Below are 20,228 nucleotides of genomic sequence, written 5' to 3'. Positions count from 1 at the left end.
CAAAATGTTTGCCTTCATAATTTCATTAGAGGTTGTGTCGTGGGCTAAAATCTTTATTATGATGTGGTATCGAAAATATATGTAGTAAAATAGTGGTAAAATTATGAAGATTGAAAGTGATATAGTGAACGATATAATTACTAGAAAATTCAGAAGTTCAACGACGGGTAAATTTCAGATATTTACACCTCCATATGGAATGTCAAGTTGTCAACCATCTATCTTCAACCATTTTTTTCTTTGGCAGACAACCCAAATAAATCTTTAATCACAATTTTTTCTTTTCCGGTTAACAAAATCTTGCATGGTCCACGATAACTCAGTCATTACATTATCTCTTCTAAAATGCGAAATATCAAATAATTTATGTAGATTTTGATTAAAATGACATGGCACTGTTTTAGCCATTCAAACATGGGTCTATGTACACCTTACAAAATTAAAGTGCAAACGAGTCCGTGCTAACTTCATCGAGAGGGTTCGAGCCTAAAAAGTCCATAGATTGTTTGATAGAAAATATTGAGTGAGAAGCTTTGGTTCATTAACCCTAATATTAAAGTAAAATATATTAATTATTTTCAAAGAAATAGTGGAATATTAAATTTATATGAAACCTAGAAAGTGTCGTAGCCAGCTCTGTAGAGACTAAAGATGATGCATTTTATTTTTTTAATTTGAAGTCTTTCACTTCCTTCTAAAACATTGGGAGTAGAGTGAGTTTGTTTGGTCAAGAATCCAACAAGTACTCTAAACACAATTTCTTAATTTATTGGGAGAAGAGAAGTTAAATATCATTTAAAAATTGGTAGGTTTTATTTTCACATGAAACACTTATATTTCATATAAAAATTGGTAGGTTTTATTTTCACATGAAACACTTATATTTCATTTAAAAATTGGTAGGTTTTAGAAAAAAGGTTGTAATAGTTTTTTTTTTTTTTTTTGTAACTTTTAAGTCTCTTGAAGGCTTTGAAATATTTAGCTCTAATATTTCACTTTATCCCTTTCTCCGAAGTTTAGTGGATTCCATTCGAAAAACAAATTAGTCATTGAAGAAATAACAACAAGCAAGTTAATTTACTTGATCAACACTTAAAACAAAGTTAATTAGTTAATCAACAATTTATTGTGTCAGTCTAATTTCAACTAAACGTTGAGCGTTGTAATTTACTAAACAACTCATACCCTCCTTCGTTCATAGAAATATTTTGTAAATTTTTTTTCTTTTGGAACTTCTTTTTTATCCCTAATGCCAAAAGATGTTATTCGGTAAAGTATGATTAGATCATAACTCTGATTTTAATCTGAATCGTATTTGGCATAACATCTCTTTAATCTTAAAAGACACCCATCACTTTCTGTATTTTCTTCTTTCTCGACTATTTCACAGGAAAGAGTTTGGAAACCACCATCATATGGAAGAATCAAAATAAATGTTGATGGAGCATTCACGGGAGATAAAGCAGCAGCAGCAGCGGTGGCGAGAAATTGGAGAGGAGAGATGATAGAAACAGAAGCACAAATATTCCCGCCGGTCTCATCTCTTCACAGTGAACTTAGAGGAATCGAGCTAGGGTTTCTGTTAGCAGAGAGAATGGGGCTACAAACTTTCGAAATGGAAACAGATTCATTAGTAATGATAAACCTAATTTTGGACGGCCGAGATGCAAGCCCGTGGCGCCTTGTGAACGATCTGGATAGGATACGTGGATATCTAGAACAGAGAGACGTGGCAATCACACATTGTTTTAGGGAAGCTAATTCAGCCCCTCACGAGTTGGCGAAATCAGTGTTAAGCCCCTAAATTAGTCTGTATTTTCATTTGATCCTTTTTTTGGATTTGTAAGCATGTATACTGTTCATCCTCTGGATGGTTTTAATGATAATCGCTTTTCCGTCAAAAAAAAAAAGAATAAAATGTAAAATCTATTATATAAAGAGGAACATATGCACTGACATGAGCAAAAAATGAAAAATTACAATGAGAAGAAATAAAGTAATTTAATATGTGCATCGTCATTTGTCGGATTTAGACGTACCTTTGACAATGCATAAACTATCAGTTCACGATATCTTGGTGATCTATCATACACCATTTTTTCCTTACGAAAGAATGGATTTTACAAGAAACATCACTAGGTTTCCCCCTACCCTATCTTAAGAATGAACTTAATCTCTGTTTAATATGGTGAGGAAACTGAACATGTATTTTGATAGGCTACGATAAATGGACACATTTATCGTACAATGTAGAACTAGAGGTAGTCTGTCCGATCAGTCATCTATCATCTTTTACCAAAAATTTTGTTGAAAAGATATATGGTTCGAATCATTATGTATCGCATCTTATGGCAGAACGAGGAGCTGGATGAAATTCAGACAATGAGGAACATACCTGATATCTTCAATAAACTTGTCGATAACGTTGCACTTAATGTTTTGGTCATCAAAATATAAAGCGAGCTATTGGGTGGAGTCCACATGTTTTCTCATGAAGGATCAACCTGAGAAGGGACATCAGTGTTTGGACTACTGGAGATCCATATCTTGTGGTATGTTTCTTATGTCTAAATTCCATTTAGATTTATCCAATGCCAAAACGAAATTGTGTTTGTGATTGATACACATGGAGATATAGTTCATTTTTAAGACCTTATGCGTAAATCGTAATTTTGATTCTTTCACTCAATAATGTTTGTGATTGATACACATGGAGATTTAGTTCATTTTAAAAACCTCTTGTGCGTATTTTTGATTTTTTCACTTTTGGTACAAGAGTAATACTTCCACTATACACTTTTCATTATATTTGTGATTGATTATACATGGAGATTTAGTTCATTTTTATCATATATCTTATCATAGGAGCCTTGCCAAGATCTTGATAATAAGTATGGGTTCATCCTTTTATAACTTTCTTATTGTTTTTTACTTCTCTCTGATGTCGGAAATCGGACAACAGATCCTCTACCTTCTCTTCTATGACATAATTTTTTTTAAGTTATCTGTGACATAACTTGGTAATAAAAACACATTTAGATATATAAAAATGATAATATATTAATTTATTTTTAATTAAGCTGATTTAGTAGTATCCTAGACGGAAGAAGTTTTTGTTCCTCTTACCTTTTCTTTATCCCAGACACAAATCGAGTTGTTTTTCGTTTTCTTTCGCATCCTTGCATTTTGTTAACTTTATTGCCTACTTACACACGTAATCTACATATGTATCCCAAGTGTATAATGAAAGTTTCACTCCTGAAGCCAAAATCCTCTTTGATACGCTCTTACCCGAATTGGAGCCCACCTGCTCCCGAATTTGTTGAAGAGGTTCTGAAACTTCACTATGGTGATATAATTAATGAAGCTATAATGAGTTTTGACGTTATAAATCAATATGGAGTTCAACCAGATGTTTGTTGCAGTTAGTTCTACTCAGGGCAGTTTGTAGAGAAGATTAGAAGACTTCAATGGCTCATACCTTTTTTTGAACGTCAAAGCAAATGTTTCTCTTGATGCAGATTTATGTGCATTTCTCTTAAAAGGTTTGGAGAAGGAAGTGAATGTTGCTCAAGCCAATAGCACTTTTGGATCCTACAAAACATGTCTGCCAATGTCAATGTTAAGGAGTCTTTGTTGTGACTATATGTCAATCCAGCAAAGAAAAGCGAGAATGATTTGGATACTATTTTCAACATTTTGTAAAAGAGTAAGGCTTGATTGTCACTCTCTACATGAACATGAGACCTTGTATGTGTTGGTTTTTTAATGTTAGTTCCTTTCATCAAAAAAACATTTTGTTATTATTATTATTTTTATTTCAATTTCATTATTCTAATTCAATTTTGTAGGAATAACTCCTTGTGACGTATAGTTTCACATTTTCGTTCAACATAATTGTCCGTGCCGGAGGCACGGGTCATACCTAGAGTTATTTGTTGCCATCTTTTTATGTTCTTTTCTTTTAGTAACTTGTGTTCTTCGTTTCTCTTATTTTCCACAGGTACATGATTTATCTTTAGGATTATTATTTATTCAACTGGACAACAATCGTAGCCAAGCTCCAAGGCCATTCCAAAAGAGTTGGCCAAGCTCCAAGGCCATTCCAAAAGAGTTTCAGGAATTTGTTGTTCAGTTTGTATTTTGTTAACATTTATACTTTCTCAATTGTCAATTAGTAAGGAGTTTGTATTGGATTTTTTTAATGAAAGTATTCAAACTCTTATTTTATTCTTTACATAATATGATTAATGATTTTATTCATAAGAAGTGTAGTATAGAAATGAACAAATGCAATATATGAGTGTGTCAGACCTTAGTACTTGCAAATTGAATAATGTATTTAGACAAGTTTAGCCGTGCCGGAGGCACGGGTTATACCTAGTAGATTACTAAAACCAGATCTCAAACATATAAACACACAACTGTTAATACACTGATGGAAGTCGTACTTTTAAGTGATTAAAAGATATGAGTCTGAATCAACATTAAAGTTTGTAACTGGATGATAAAAGTATAATGATTTTGTATTCTATCATTAAAATATTAGGATGCTAAATTATTGTATGATTTGTGTATTTTAGAAAAAAAAAACTATTTAAATATTTCTAAAAATATATTAAATTAAATTGATATCAAAGTTGGGAAAACAGTTACAACTTGTAACAGCTAACAGTCTGTTGTAAGTTAGCTAATAAATTAGTAAAAAAATGTGGATTAATTAAGAAATAACATAGAATTATTAGTTTTTTTGTTAATTTATAGTTAAACAAGTTCATTATTAGTACTGAAGTTTATTTTACTCAATTTTATTGTAATCTCACATTGGAACTTGCAAACACAAGATTTAGAATCTATTCTAAATTTTACTAGTACTTTTTTTAACAAATTCCTAGTGTCTAGATTAAGAAAATAAATGGGAGAACAAGAAATCATTTGCATTGATTGGGTGCAATTTACTAGATTAGGTTGATCAAAATGAAAAATGAAGTAGAAAGAAGATTTTCCTTCAAGTATCATTTTTAAGGTTGTGTCAAATATCACCTATTTTTATTAAAATAAGGAGGTGTTGTCAATCATTATTTTGATGAATTCTCATTAGGGAGCGTCTATAGGCGCTTCCCTAAATTATTGTAGGGGCCTCCCAAGTCCAAAGAGGATTGACTATATAGTGAATCCCATGATCAAGCCCGCCATCTATAGGCGCCTCGCTTCCCATTGAGATATTTTGGGAGGCGCCTACAGAAATTTTAGGAGCGCCTCTCTCCCCTCTTTCCTTATAGGCAAATAGAAAAACCTAGAGATCCTTATGTGCAAAAAACCCTAGAGATCCCAAAATTCGTATTCGACTCATAGATTCGCCGACCACCATTAAGATATTCCGACACTGACCGCCACCGAGATTTTCCAAAACTCTTCCTTGAATGACTTTTCAATATGTTTTGTACATCTATTTCATTTTTAGAAAAAGCTTGGTTTGGTCGGACCATATCAAACTGTTTTGATTGTTAACTAGTCGGTTCGACTCAGTGAGGAAAGTGAACCGTGCCAAATTTTTTAACATGTAAAAGATGAGCTATTACTAATCACTTAGATATGAGTAGCTTAGTGGTGTGGGGTTGTGTGCATGATAGGTTGATGGTCTCTTAGAGCAAGTCCAAATTTGGGAGTCCAGCCCCAGCCCGGGACTTCTCCAACCGGGGAGCCCCCCAACTCCCAAATCAGACCGCGGGGAGGGGACGACACAATTGGAGTAGATTCCCTATTTAAAGGGGATCCACCCCAATTAATTTTCATTCCTCTCCCTTTTTCTATCTTCAACTACTCTCTATCTTCTACCTATCTCAAGCTATCTTCTTTCTATTCAATCTATCTTCCCTCTTCATCTTTTTAATTACTTCAATGGATAGTTTAAACTCCCAATATAATAATCAAAGTTTTGTGGACATGTTAAATAATTGTGTGGAAGATGATTTATCGAATGATGGGATCGAATTTTTATTTATTTTAATGAAACGCCGAACTCATCGGTTTCTGCTAAGCGTTACAGTCATGTAGGTGATATTGTGCTCATTAATGCTTATTTACATATCGCTACCGATGCGATCATTGAAAATGATAAAAAAAAGCGAGTACTTTTTGGTACAATATTGCCGAACACTTCAACGAACGTACAAAACAAAATCGAGTTCCAAAGGGTCTTAAATGTCGTTGGAATGAGATTAACAAGCAATGCTCGAAGTTTTGTGGTCATTTGGCATTGTTGCAAAGGAATCCAAAAAGCGGAGAAAGTGATAACGATCAGGTAATTACTCTTTTTTTTTATGAGAAAACGATAACGATCAGGTAATTACTCTTGATATTACATTTTTATGCTAGTGTCTTTACTTTTTATTTTTGACAACATTATGAACTTAAATTTTTTTATTTTGCAGTTGAAGTCTGCATATGAAATGTTTAAACAAAACAACAGCGACAAAGTTTTTAAGTTCGAACATTGTTATAAATTTTTGAAAGACCATCCCAAATGGTCACCAAACAAAAGAAAACCTTCTTTCGACCAAGGCGACCCCCCCCCCCCCCCCCCCTACAACCCAAACAAACAACTTGTTTTTTTTTTTGAAACCAACAAACAACTTGTTATTCATATGAAATTGATGCAAGGCTGGATGAATGAGATTTAGACTAGTTTTAATTAATTAATTTATTTTAGTTGTTTTAATTATGTATGAATTTTAATATATTTTAATGAATTTTAACTACAATAATTCAAAAATTGAATTTGAGAGTTTATATTGGGAGTCTGACGTTGGAGTTAAAAAAAGTCAGGGTTTCTAAAATTCATGAGCTCTCCTTACAAGCTAGTCGGAGCTAGGTCTGGATCCTCATTCGCCTCGACAATTTTAAATGACTGGAGCCAGGATTTGAAAATACCTCATGGAGACGACTAGACGAGGGGTTATTACTCTACATAAGTTTTTATTTTTTTTTCTTGTTAGAAGATTACTCTGCGTAGGTAGAAGTGACAAAAACAAACTTTGACTGAAAGCCAGCAAAAAACCGATGGAACGATCCAAATAACTAAGCACGGTTGTCCTTTTGACCACTAAAACTGAATTTGACCTTAATGTTTGACCATAACGGGATCCGTTAAATCTATCTCCTCGAGATTTGTGCAAAACCTGGGATAAAAAGGTAACTCATTTTCTTTCATTATTATAATCAAATTTCACATCAGAGAATCTCATCTTCATTGAAATTCTCCCCCAAAATTTCATTGATTTTCCCCTACTAGTTTCTCTCTCTGTTCAAGAGCTGAGGAATATTCTCACAGGTATGAGTACGGACTCTTCAAATTTCTCCTCCATTTTCTTTAAATTATCTTCGAATCATCAGAAACAGCTTATCATTGTTAACACTAAAGTCTTGAATTGTGAATCTGAAATTTTGTTGAATTTTAGGGTTTCAAATCGGTATTGGTTTGTTAAGAAGCTACCTGGTAATTCTACTGCAATTCATACCTTAGGGATTCAGTAATGAAGATATGTTCTTTTTAGGTCTTGTGAATTATTTTTTTTTTTTTTTTTTTTTATGGAGTCCGTTTTTAGGTGAGGTTAGATTTTGGAAGTTTTCTTTGAATTGGTGCTGATTTGAAGACTTTTAGTAGTTCTTGGGGGTTTCAAGTTATATCTTGTTTGAAGTGTGAATTAAGGTAGCATTGAAATTGAATTTAGAAGTTGAATTGTACTAGGAAATGGCATGTGTTTGAGAAATTTGGGGATTAATTATATTTGGTGAAAAAGGAACTAGGGTTTTACTTTTACATGAGTTGGTGGGTTTCGCGCTTGTTCGCGATGAAATTTCAGAAAATTAGAGATTAGTAAGCTTTAGGTTTTTGTATTTTTAGAGGACATCAAATAAATATCGTTCGGTGAACCATTTGTCATTTCTGTCTGTATTCTTTATAGTTATACGATAACTTTTATCTCATGGGGTATATCTGCTGATTGCAGTAAGTGGATAATTTTCCATTGTATTACTAGGACTGATAACGGATGGTATGAAACTTTCGCTTCATCACCCTTTTACAGTTTAGAAGATCTTCTTTTAGGATTACTTGATCCATAATAGCACAACCATTCACACAGCTTGTGTAGTTATAACTAAAAGATGGTATTAGTCGAACATTGAATGTGGATGGGGTGGTGGTCACTTTCAAAGTGTGAGGGAAAGCCTCACCTGTTGAGCTAGCTTTTGCGCTGCTGAGATAGGCCCGAGTCAAGACAACTTTGGGGCAAGTAAGGCCCATGGACTACACCTACACTAACAAGATTTTGAGATGTTTGATCTCTTATGCTATTGCATATCCTTACTTATGCTTCATTACATTTCGAAGAGAACATTCTAAGGGTAGTAATTTGTCGATGATTCTTAAAATCAGAACCGATTTTCTTATTACTTGCATTGCTAAGAAAACGAACCAGTGTATGTTAAGTCGTAGACATGCTTTTCGGTGGCACTTCGGTGCCATTGAATTTCCTTGTGTCATCATCTACGACATCATCAACATTGTTGGCTGTGCATTGTTAAAATCAACATTGTCGAGTATTTGCTAGCTGGTACATAAGTTGAATTTGCAGCTCCATTACTTGATTAATTTGTAAGTTCATAAAACCATTGGAATATTGAATGTTGCTTTAAGGACTAAAGTAGATTTTTTGTTCTACCTTCTTAAGGGAGGTGCTTGTTTAAGATATATGGGTTCATTTTCTCCAACCATTTGATTCTAATGTTTTAAAACATAATCTTTTCAGGTCGTGTGGCGTATAAAACAAATTTGACCAGGGTTATGGACGAGATGAGTGGTGCCAATAGTACTGTTGACAGTATCGAAATTGATGATCAAGATGCTCAGTCAGGTACAAATTGGTTACAAGAAACGGCCTCATCGGCTGGAGAGGGAATGCAGGAATTAGGAAGTGCTGGTGAAGTTTTGACAAGATTAGAACTTGATTTAGCATATTCTTCGGAAAAGTTGTTAAATTTGGACAACATTTTGATGCATGTGGGTGCTAAAGAAAGCGATTATGAAGCTTTATCCAAAGAGAACGATGAGATCTGGGCTGACTATGCTGAGAAGGGACTGGAATACGTCCTGTTGTCTGGGATATTAGATTCAGAGGTAAGAGAGCTAGAAAGTTTCATGGCATCTCTTCAAACAGAGATATCAGATGCTCGCGGGAAAATATCTTCATTTGAACAGAGGACTGAATTTTTTATTAAGATGGACGAAAAATTGAAGGACTTAGAAAAATCCTTCAAGCAGTCACAAAATCTTCTCTCAGATATGAGGATGCAGTCTACCAAATTTCAGAGGACCTTATTGGCTTTCGGTGAGCAGGAGAACTGTAAGTTATTTTGAGTTTCAGTTCGAATCTAAATAACGTTTGTGTGATAGATTTAGAAAGCCGTTTTTTTTTTTTTAATTTTCCCTATGTTGAAATCATCTTGACAGGTAACAACAAAGACGCGTATTTTGCAGAAAATGGTCAGCATTCATACGTGAATACAAAATTAAAGATGCAGACTGCTGAACAACAAAGACATATTCTAAGAATGCTGGAGAAATCTCTGGCACGAGAGCTAGACATGGAAAAGAAATTGTCAGATTCAAGGAATAGTGAACAAGAACTGAAAAGAAAGCTAAGCTCAGCAGAACACGAATTATTCTGCATGGAGGAAGCATTGGATATTAGTTCTACGAGGTTATTTGAAGCAGAAAATTCTACCGTGACACTAACAGGCATTTCAAAAGAACTAATGGGACGACTTCAGATCGTTGAGTTCAATCTGAAAAGTTTGGCTCAACGAGAAGAACAGATGAGGAATAAGCTTGTTGATAGCCAAACCGAAGCAAGTGATTTGCAGAAGCTTAAAAGTAGCAGCTCAGAGCTTGACAAATCCCAAGCACGGATTCATTCGCTTGAGGAGAAACTGGAAGCATCTGAAACACAACTGCAAAATGCGAAGGCTTCCATAGAAGAAAATCAGGATCATAACAGTGTGATGTGTGCTGAAATCACTGAGATGGAAAACGTAATTCACCAACTAAAGGAAAATACCTCCAAATTAGAGAATAAGACTCAGAACTTAGAAACAAAGTGTAATTTGTTATCAGAAACTAATATGGAACTCAATGAAGAACTAGGTTTTCTGAAAAGTAGTGGTAATAACATAGAAAAGGTGAACTTGCTCGAGAAGCAGCTAGCAGAAACTGATATTCAGATCCAACATGCAAATGCGTCGGCTGAAGCAAATCTGGAGAAGCAGAATATGCTATATTCTGCAATTAGGGATATGGAAAATGTAATTGAGGATCTGAAGTCAAAAGTTTCAAAAGCTGAAACCAGGGCTGTGAGTGCAGAAGTTAAGTGTACTATGTTATCTGAAACTAATATGGAACTTAATGAAGAGTTAACTTTTCTAAGGGGTAGAACGGAATGTCTAGAGACGTCGTTGCATCAAGGCGACGAAGCAAAATCTGCAACGGCGAAAGATATTACTATCAGGACAAAGTTAATCACTGATCTTGTGCTGCAACTAGCAATGGAACGAGAGCGCCTCCAGAACCAGGTTTGACCTATCTGTTTTTCTTGTTTTCTTTTGTGCTTCCATGATCTTGTGGTTAAATTTAACTATTATGTTTTAGTTTCCTAACTTCACATGCATTTATGAAATAAAAGTTCCTCTATCTTTTACAAAATTTTTTGAAGTTCAAAGGTTTATAGAGTGTCCAGAAAGAACATATTTTTCCTATATTCGTCAAGTACGAAATTGTTGTACGAAAATGAAAATTCCAATATAGAGAAGTAGTATATTCACAAGTCATACTGGATCTTTACTGGACTTGTAACTCAAAGTTTTATACATGCAGATATCTTTATTGGTGAAGGCCAATAAAATTCTGGCTGAGAAGGTTTCAGTAAAACAGAATGACGCTTCTAATGCTACTGGGGATGTTAGAAGTGGTAAAAATAGAGAAGTCTCTCCTGTGGATAGTGCCACTGTAGATGCTACTGCAAAAACGTCCGATGAAGCAGAAACTGTTTCATCAACTGCCAATAATCAGGTAGGCTCTTGTTTTGATCTGATAGATTTCTCAACTCATTGTTAATAGATGGCAGATCCAGATATTGGCAATTATTAAAATGATGGGTTATTATAGATATAAGTAGACTCACAGTTCGGGTTACTTTCTCAACAAAGTTACATAGAAATCGTATTCAATGAAATTTGAGTGATTCTTTGAACAGCAGTGAGGGCCGCCATGTATAACACCAAATGAACTGTCCAAGGATATTAATATGATGATACTATGGAATTCTCATCAGAATGATGTATACACGTTAGAGTAGCTTCATCGGAGGTTTACAATTTGTGAACTAGAAAACAACTAGAATTCAGATGATATTCAAAGAATAATGTTGCTGAGAATTAAAGAACAATGACTCAAAACTCTCATCCTGAGTTTGGGGAGCCCCATTATCTAGGACCAGGAGTAGTAACATTTTTTGCTTATGGCTCATCAATGCGTATGAAATGTGATATTTAGTCTCTAAAAATTTAGTCAGTTGTTCAGCTTTTTTGAGGATATCTTTAGACGTTCTAAAAGTAAAAAAATTCAAATCCCAGAAAAAAGGTTCTCAATCATGCTAAAATTTGTCTGCGTACTTTCTTAGTTAAATCATTTAGTATCTGTGATGAGTCATTACGTTCTTACTTGACAATTTTGACTTACTTTTTTACTAATCAGGTGCAGTCATCAGTCTCTACTACTGAAGATGCTGTTATTGACACTGTGAGGACAATAGACCCTGGCCAGCTTAACTCGAAGTACTATCTACTGGCAATTATCATCTTGTCCATATCAGTCTTGGCTGTTTATCTGCTTCAACACGAAAAGTCCCCGTTTTGATATCTTCCGGACAACCACTCTTCAACGGGTATGCCTAGAACTCGCGGAACACCAGGATAGCATGAAACATCACGTGTGTGTATATCCCTTTTTGGTTTGACATTTTTGGCTTTTTGAAAATTTCCGTTGTAGACTTGGTTTAAGTTTCTAGGTATTTTTGCTTGACCAAATGGAAGTTGCAGAAGAAGGAAGGTAGGGGATAAGCAAATGACATACTTACTGATGTTTCGTAATCTTTGTAGTTGTAAAACTAATCAAATTTTCTTCTAAATGTGAGTTGCTTATAAAATTTAATCATCCAGCAATAGTTGCTTTATCCAAGTCTTTGATTGTTTTTTTGGACGCAATGCTACAATTGTCGACTATTATGAGAAGAATACAAGTTGATTCTGTAGTGTCTCTTCCTCGTCTTCCACTTCGTTAAGACGAAGATCTCGGTTTGGAACATACCCAACCCATTTCATCTCTTCTATTAACTCATTCAATCTTTCGTATATCTTCAACTGTTTCGGGTGAGATTTATCTCCAACAAGAAATGTATGAACCTCGCTTTTAACCTCTATCCAGCTACAACCAGGTTCTTTTTTCAACCCACTCTGTTTCATCATCTTCCTCATTCTCGAAACCTCATTCCACATTCCTGCTTCTGCATATACATTTGATAGAAGAACATAAGCGGCAGAATCTTCAGGATCTAATTCCAGAATTGAACTTGCTGCAACTTCTGCAACCTCAACATTTCCATGAATCTTGCATACACTCAAAAGGCTTCTCCATATTACAGCATCAGCTTCTAATGGCATCTCATTGATGATCTTCAAAGCTTCATTAACTCGTCCAGATCGTCCTACTATGTCAACCATACACGAATAATGCTCTAATTGAGGATCTAATCCACAATCATGGACCATAGAGTGAAAGTAACTCAATCCTTTCTCATACAAGCCGATATATCCACAAGCTCGAAGAACGGCCACAAATGTTGCATTATTTGGCTTCACATTTTCAAGTTTCATATTTTCGAACACATTTATCGCTTCCTCTGCGAGTCCATGTTGTGCATACCCACATATCATCGCGTTCCATGAAACAAAATCCCGTGTGGGCATCTTCTCAAACATTAGACGAGAATCTTGCATATTTCCACACTTCGAATACATATCGACCAGAGTGCTAGATATGTAAACATCTGACTGCAGTTCGTTCTTGATAATCTGAGCATGTATCTGTCTTCCAAGCCCAATCGTGGCCATATTTGCACAAGTGTCGAGAACCGTTGCATATGTAAAGTTATCAGGCCTTAATCCAATATCCAACATATTAGAAAACAATTTCTGAGCGTCCTCACTTTGTCTCTGCAATGAAAATCCAGATATAATTGAGTTCCAAGAAACAATTGTTTCTTTCCCTATTCTTTCATGGAGTTTCTCTGCTTCCTCCATCAAACCACATTTACAATACATATCGATGAGAGCAGTTCCCACAAATAAATCGAAACCTAATCCTGATTTAATAATTCTCTCGTGAATCTCCAGTCCAAATTTTATAGACTCGCGACCTGCACAAGCCTTTAGAACACTTCCATAAGTGAACTCATCTGGTTCAAGCCCCGATCTGAGCATAGATGAGAATAGTAAAAGTGTTTCCTCTTCATGTCCGTTTTGTTCATAAGCTGCGATAATTGCATTCCAAGATACAGCATCCCATCTACTCATTGAATCAAATACCCTTCGAGCTTCAACTAAAGCTCGACATTTCCCATACATATCCAAGATCGCATTTGCTACACAGATATTTGAATCGTAACTACTTTTAATCGCTAACCCATGAACTTGTAACCCCTCTAGATGCCCTTGTCCCACTGCACAAGCACTAAATACACCGGATAGACTAATTTCGTCTATACCAATACCAGATCTCTGCATAAGTTGAAACAGTTTTACAGCTTCAAATCCTTGATCATTTCGAGCATGACCAACGATAATGGCATTCCAAGACTGCAAATTATGTTGAGGCAATAAATTGAAAACCTTCTGAGCTTCCCTTAGACTATCACATTTTGCGTACATGTCTAAAGTAGCAGTTCCAACAATGACATCACATCCGAAGTTGTTCTTTAAAGCATGGGCATGAATTTGTGATCCCAATCTCAATGACGACAAACCGGCACATGATCTGAAAATACTAGCATATGTAGATTGGTTGACTCCAATTCCTTCTTGCTGCATCTCTTTGAACATCTCAATACTGTTCAAGAGCTGATCATTTTGAACATAGCCTGCAATAATTGCACTCCAAGAAACCCAATTTCTTTCTGGCATTTCACGAAAAACACGATTTGAATTGCTCAAATCCTTACACTTCGCATACATGTCTACAAGAGCACTACCCGTTACTACATCATAACCGAAACCCATTCGAACAATCAATCCATGAATCTGAATTCCTAAACAAACGTACTCCAAAGTAGAGCACGACTTAAGAACAACAGCAAAAGTAGTACGGTCGGGTTTCATATCCATTTGTCCCATTTGCAAAAATAGGTCAATGGATTTCAAGTAATTACCATTCTGCAAGTAACCCGAAATCAAAGAATTCCATGAGATGACATCTTTTATAGGCATCAAATCGAAAATAGACTGAGCAAGACTCATAGAACCACAACCAGCATAACCAAAAATCATAGCGTTCCAAGATACAACATCTCGTTCAGGCATTAAATCAAACACTTTAGAAGCGTAAGACAGAGCTGAACATTTGATATACATATGGATCAAACAGTTTGTAACAAAGACAGTTGGGATGAACCCAGATGTTATCATTTGAGCATGGGCTTGTTTCCCTATATCTAGCAATTTCCTGTTTGAGCATTCTTGAAAAATGTGAGAGAATGTTTTCTTGTTTGTGGGTTTTGTTTGATTTGATGAAAATGAAGAGAAGAAGGCAGATATGGAGATGGGGGTTATTTTGGGTGGTGGTTTTTGTTGGAAGGGGAAGATTTTGGTGATGAGTAATAAGGCCATTAGTCAAACAAGTCATGCTTTGCTATACTTACTGACAGTTGAGAAACGTTCAGATTTTGAATTTGGTGGGCTTTAATACGGTCCCTTGGTCAACCACTTTTCAAATTCCTCAAACCTAGAATTTTTGGTAAGGGTCCCAAAAATTTTAGCTGCTACTCTCGAGTTAATGATGGTGAATTGTGTGAAGATATTTGGGGGATATTGTTGTATTTTCTTTGTCAACAGAAGTCTTTCCCATAGGTATGTCTCTTATTTACGCAATGTTTTGTTTTACTTGTAAATCCTACTAGTATAAATATAATACAAGGGGATCGATATACAACCATTGTGTTTTACCCTATCTATTGATTACTTACATGGTATTAGAGCCGTGAAAACTTTTACCTAAGTATCACAGTTTTTTCTTTGATCTCTAATGTCGGTTGTCTTCTCCAATCGCTAATATCAGTTGTTCGTCTCGTTTTATTTGAAATTGGTGTTTGATATTGTTTTCATCGGTGTTCATATTACCCGTCTACTACTTCTTGGTACAACTACATTTGCTGAATCCACTGATATATCATCATCTCCTAACCCACTATGGCCTCCTTCCCTAAATCAACTCCACAATCAACCTTAAGTTATCATGCTACAAGTATCTCTTATGGAAACCACAACTATTGTCCTTACTGGAAAGTCAACAATTAGTGCCCTACATTGATAGCTTGGTTATTACCCTTTCTCTAAATATTCGAACAACCAACAGGTTGATAAGTCCGGATATTTAGAAGTTGATAAGTCCGGAGGCTATGACCGAAATCACGAGCACTACAAATGTAGCAGAGGTCCTGCCATTACCCCTCTCTATGAATTTTGGCAGAAGACGGATCAACTTCTGTACTCGATCCTTTACAAGTTGATAAGTCCGGAGGCTATGACCGAAATCATGAGCATTACAAATGTAGCGGAGGTCCGGTCTCACCTGGCTCAGACTTATGCTAATCTTAGTGTTACTCGTTCTCCTCATTCAAGAAAAAATTCAAAATCTATAAAAAGGTACTTATTCTATTACTAACTTCTCTCGCACCTTTCATACACACCTCATTCAAGAAAAAATTCAAAATCTATAAAAAGGTACTTCTTCTATTACTGAATTCTCTCGCACCTTTCATACACATATTGGATCTGTTGCGACGACCAGTATACCTTTTCAGACCCCAAGAAAGTTTTGTTTAATTTCTCTAATGGTTGGGGCCAATATGCCTCTCCTGTTGAACTTGTGCTGCTTGTATCCGTTCGCATGGCGGTGGTCAATCACGATTTTGTGGTGGTCATACACCAACTTAATGAAACCAAGTGGCTTGGCCGTTAATAGAGTATCTTTTATTATGATCATATGCAGGGAAGGAACCAAAAATTTTGTTAGGGAGGGCTAAACCATTCTAGCCATAAACTTTTGACAAATTTATACACAAATAAGCTATAGAGATTTAACGTAAATATCAACTCCAATCCATTCAAAACTACCACTTTAAAAAAAATATCAATCTGATACAAAATTACCACTTAAAAATATCAATTAAGTCACAAAGATTAACCAAAAATAAGAAAAATAACATGATACTACTACCCTGCTAGTTTTTTCTCTATAATGTATAAAATGAAGTCGTCGCTCCTTCAAATTTTTGATAAATTTATCTTCTTTCGAATTACGACTCGAGAGACAGTCGATTCTGAGTAATGAGAGATTAAAGTTTGGATGTCTTGAATTAATTTCTCTTTACAATTGGAATCAATATGAATTAATAACTAAAAAACCAATTGAAACTTGAAATAATAACAACTTGAAATAATATTAAAATAACTGAAACTTGGAATAACAATAAATTGAAATTTGAAACAACAATAAATTGAAATTTGAAATATAGAAACTTAAAATCTTGGGCAGTGAAAGTTAGGAAGTAAGATCAGGTCATTGGGTGGTAGGGGTTTAAAATTGGCGGTTGGGATTTAAATTGGGCTTAAGTTTGAGATTGAGTTTGGGTTGGACTGTTGGGTTCAGGCTTAAGATAGAAGGAGCCTATACAGTAAAAGATAGATTGGACATGGATGTTTTAGGTTGCAGTTGTTGGGAAAGTTTATGGGCCAAGGGGCCATGGCCCTTCCTGGCCCACAAATAGATACGTCCCCGGTCATATGATAGTATCTTTTGAGCTGATAGACATAAATTTACGCTATCTGGTCATTCGCGTATTTCAATCAGGCAAACTAAAGCTTACAGTGTCGAGCATTCATTTTCAGACGTCCCCAATCTAGGGATCAAGTTGCAGGGCTTACTCGGATCCACTTCTCTGCTTGCCTTCGTACGGTGACAGAATTGCAGGTGCTTAAGAGAATTGATGCTAACCTCCCAACAATTTCTCTGGATAGAGTTGGGCTTAGGTTTCAAAAGTCTTTCGAGTCCATTCCTACGTTAGCCTATCAGAGGTTTGCTCGTGCGTCGTGCAGGTATTCAACACGTAACACTCACGTCAATCTTTAAAACTTATTGACTTATCAAAGCTGACCAATTTTTGCAAATTGAGCCCACTTGATTTTACAAACCGAATTTGTTGTTGCAATTTGAGTTCGCACGATTTTGCAAAACTGGGTTTGTTCGATTTGTTAACCCAATTTGCATTTATAAATCTTGTTTGTAGGATTTGCAAACCGAAGTTACAAAAGATAATGTTCAATTTAGCGAAAACATCGATTTAGCAAATCAAGTTCTTTTAATGATTAAAAGTAATCTTGTTAGGAAAATAATGAAAACCTGTTTTGCTAAATCAAGTTGCAAAAGATAATGTTCGATTTTGCTTTCCCCAACCCTTTTCGATATAATTTTCGAAATCCGACATGTAATAAACAAATTTCTATTGACCAAGGTCAATTGCAGTCCTTCATCAAAAAAAAAAAAAAAAGGTCAATTGCAGTAGCTAGGTCAACGCTGTCGCATAATTCTTAACGACACTCACAAAATCTGAAGTCTTGAGGGGAACTGCCGGAGTGAATCCGAGTCTGTTTATTTATCCGTGCTCTATTTATATGAGAGAGACGAAGAGACAGAGGAACCATAGTTTCTTTCTAGAGAGAGAAACCAGAAGAGAAGAACTTGATTTTGTTCATCAATGGCGGCTAGGAATTTTGACCTTAATCTCCCACCGTTACACGAAGATGTTGAACTCACTGCCCTTAACGATCCCTGCCTTGGTATGAATATTTCTTCTTCTTCTTTACGTTCTATTGATTTAAATCAAGATTATATTCCTTTTCCCTTAACCCACCACCACCACCACCACCACCACCACCACTACCACCACCACCACCACCACCACCACGAGGCTTCCCATCAAAACCAACATCACGATGAAGTTTCTCAAAACAGTGAACTTAATGACTCCACTTCTGTTGCTACCCCTAGTTCACCAAGTCATGAAAATTCTCAGATTGGTAATGTTAATACAAGTCTAGGGTTAGGGTTTAGACAAGAGGAACCATGGTATGATGGTTTTTTTCCATCTAGTCATTATTCCTCTTTAAGAGCATATCTACGGTATGAGGAATTGGAATCTCGGATGACTACTAGAATGGAAGAGGATATTGATCCAAATAATGACTCATTCATTATATCAGACGACGAAATAATTATGGTAGAAGGAGACTTTGATTCAGAAATACAAGCAGTTGATTTAGAATCAAATCAAGGAGAGATTCAAGAAGACATATTCATCTCAGATTTACAAGAGTTGGTACAAATAGAATCATTCCAAGTAGTGTTTGGAGAAGATAATCCCAACAATCCCAACATTAGTAGACCTGCTGCTTCAACATTTATACGGAATCTTCCATCGATCGGATTAACTAAAGAAGATATTCATAAGAATAACATTTGTGCTGTTTGCACTGATGAATTCAACCTAATGGAAAAGGTGACATCTTTACCTTGCTCTCATTACTTTCATGGTAATTGCATCTTGCCATGGCTTAATATGCAAAATACTTGCCCGCTTTGTCGGTGTGAATTCGCAACCGATGATCTTATGTCTTAGTAGATACACTTTTTCTTGGAAAAAGTTGTACAAATTGTAGGATAGGTTTATTGTTTACAATCTCTTACATGTTTTCAATAGTTTTATAGGTTCACATTTGAATTCTAGGTTTTATTTGGGTTGCTAAAGGTATAGTTAACAGTATATGCTTTGCTTTTTTTTTGTTTTGTTGAAAAGTGTATGGTTTGCTTGTGATGCAACCTCTATTAAAATAATAATATGATTTTTGTTTTGTTGGATGGGTTGTTTATATTTAGTACCAATTGTGACACATTTTGTTTGTGATTCATCTTCCTTCATACAATGTTCTCTTCTTTATTTTGAGAGGAATTTGTGTTGTTAAGTAGTAGTGTAATTGATTTTTCTATCTTCTTCATGATGTGGCCGGTGGGATCAAATAATGATCAACTTTGACCAAGTCAATAAGTCAACCCGACGATTGAGAAATAAATTAGTCGAAATCCAAGTAATCAGGGAGGCGAATCCGAAAAAGCTTGGTCACCTAAGTCCAAAACTGGGGGAATTGGGCGGGTATGGGTGTCCATGGGCACTTGAAGCATCGGGCCGGGCGGGCCGGCCACCAAACTTCAATGGCTTAGGGTAAACGGGTTAATGGGCGGGCAATTTTGAAATTCGCTTTGCCCATTACTCGCCCATTAAGAAGCTCGGGTATGGGCGGCGGTAAGCTCATGACTTGAAAAAACTCACTTCCTCTTCTTTTATGAAGTTTCCAAACACCTTTCTGAATATTAAAGAGACAGTGTAGGATTAAAACTAGACGTTATTTGTGTCGTTCCTTTTAAGAATTTAATCTCACATTGAAAACTAATGAAGAATTCTCATGAGATATAATATAAACTTATCCATCTCCTTGCTCCCTCAAAGTCAAACCCTACTTCAGTAACCTACTAGGAATTCTCATGGACAATTGCAAAGCAGTGCATTGGGTTTGTGTGAGTGCCCTTAAACATATTGTTTACCATCTCAACTAGGCCTAGTAACATGGATGGTTGGGATGTAATTTGGTTGGTTATCATTGCGTGACGTTAAGTGGGTGCGGGCATGGACGGGTGTGCGAGTAGAGGTTTTAACCCATGCTCGCCCACCAAAACTTGGGGGGCTGGGCAGGTTGGGTTTGAGACAGGCGCGGGCGTCCATGATCCT

General features: G+C 35.7%; 3 protein-coding genes and 1 long non-coding RNA gene across 14 annotated transcripts; 3 read left to right on the top strand and 1 right to left on the bottom strand.

Moving 5' to 3' along the window:
• Positions 1 to 1,974: 1,974 nt before the first annotated feature.
• On the top strand, positions 1,975 to 4,179 carry LOC147543317 (uncharacterized). Its single transcript, XR_015223811.1, has 3 exons — positions 1,975 to 2,552; positions 3,522 to 3,709; positions 4,004 to 4,179. It is a non-coding gene; the product is annotated as an uncharacterized LOC147543317 (long non-coding RNA).
• Positions 4,180 to 6,622: 2,443 nt separating this feature from the next.
• WIT1 (WPP domain-interacting protein 1) lies at positions 6,623 to 12,271 on the top strand. 11 transcript variants are annotated; one of them, XM_086632840.1, is made up of 8 exons: positions 7,217 to 7,333; positions 7,461 to 7,498; positions 8,013 to 8,057; positions 8,495 to 8,659; positions 8,814 to 9,407; positions 9,515 to 10,632; positions 10,934 to 11,128; positions 11,813 to 12,271. In XM_086632840.1, the coding sequence occupies exons 5-8, from the start codon at positions 8,849 to 8,851 to the stop codon at positions 11,972 to 11,974; spliced, it is 2,034 nt and encodes a 677-aa protein (XP_086488966.1). In that variant the 5' UTR covers positions 7,217 to 7,333; positions 7,461 to 7,498; positions 8,013 to 8,057; positions 8,495 to 8,659; positions 8,814 to 8,848; the 3' UTR covers positions 11,975 to 12,271. The 11 variants fall into 11 exon arrangements, with proteins under 11 accessions (XP_086488970.1, XP_086488965.1, XP_086488971.1 ...); XM_086632848.1 differs by lacking the exon at positions 8,495 to 8,659 and having other exon boundaries at positions 8,814 to 9,392; XM_086632844.1 differs by lacking the exons at positions 8,013 to 8,057; positions 8,495 to 8,659 and having other exon boundaries at positions 6,623 to 7,333; positions 11,819 to 12,271.
• LOC147543315 (Pentatricopeptide repeat (PPR) superfamily protein) lies at positions 12,234 to 14,997 on the bottom strand. The gene has a single exon (XM_086632837.1). It carries the CDS (start codon positions 14,995 to 14,997, stop codon positions 12,340 to 12,342), a length of 2,658 nt encoding a protein of 885 aa, XP_086488963.1. The 3' UTR covers positions 12,234 to 12,339.
• A 3,014-nt stretch (positions 14,998 to 18,011) lies between these two features.
• LOC147543314 (uncharacterized) lies at positions 18,012 to 19,303 on the top strand. Its single transcript, XM_086636371.1, has one exon. The coding sequence runs from the start codon at positions 18,144 to 18,146 to the stop codon at positions 19,062 to 19,064; it is 921 nt and encodes a 306-aa protein (XP_086492497.1). The 5' UTR covers positions 18,012 to 18,143; the 3' UTR covers positions 19,065 to 19,303.
• The last annotated feature ends 925 nt before the right edge of the window (positions 19,304 to 20,228 follow it).

This window comes from Eschscholzia californica, unplaced genomic scaffold (assembly GCF_041429995.1).
Source record: "Eschscholzia californica isolate CP2 unplaced genomic scaffold, dmEscCali1.0.p SCAF_4, whole genome shotgun sequence".
Taxonomy (NCBI): Eukaryota; Viridiplantae; Streptophyta; class Magnoliopsida; order Ranunculales; family Papaveraceae; genus Eschscholzia; species Eschscholzia californica.
This window is presented reverse-complemented; position numbering and strand designations above follow the sequence as displayed.

What these genes read in the sequence shown, in the direction of transcription:
- LOC147543314 (XM_086636371.1), top strand. Translation starts at nt 18,144, where the DNA reads ATGGCGGCTAGGAATTTTGACCTTAATCTCCCACCGTTACACGAAGAT.
- LOC147543315 (XM_086632837.1), bottom strand. Translation starts at nt 14,997, where the DNA reads ATGGCCTTATTACTCATCACCAAAATCTTCCCCTTCCAACAAAAACCA.
- WIT1 (XM_086632839.1), top strand. Translation starts at nt 8,849, where the DNA reads ATGGACGAGATGAGTGGTGCCAATAGTACTGTTGACAGTATCGAAATT. An exon ending in TTTCGGTGAGCAGGAGAACT is followed by an intron (nt 9,408 to 9,514) that starts GTAAGTTATTTT and finishes TCATCTTGACAG; the next exon opens with GTAACAACAAAGACGCGTAT. An exon ending in CATCAACTGCCAATAATCAG is followed by an intron (nt 11,129 to 11,812) that starts GTAGGCTCTTGT and finishes TTTACTAATCAG; the next exon opens with GTGCAGTCATCAGTCTCTAC.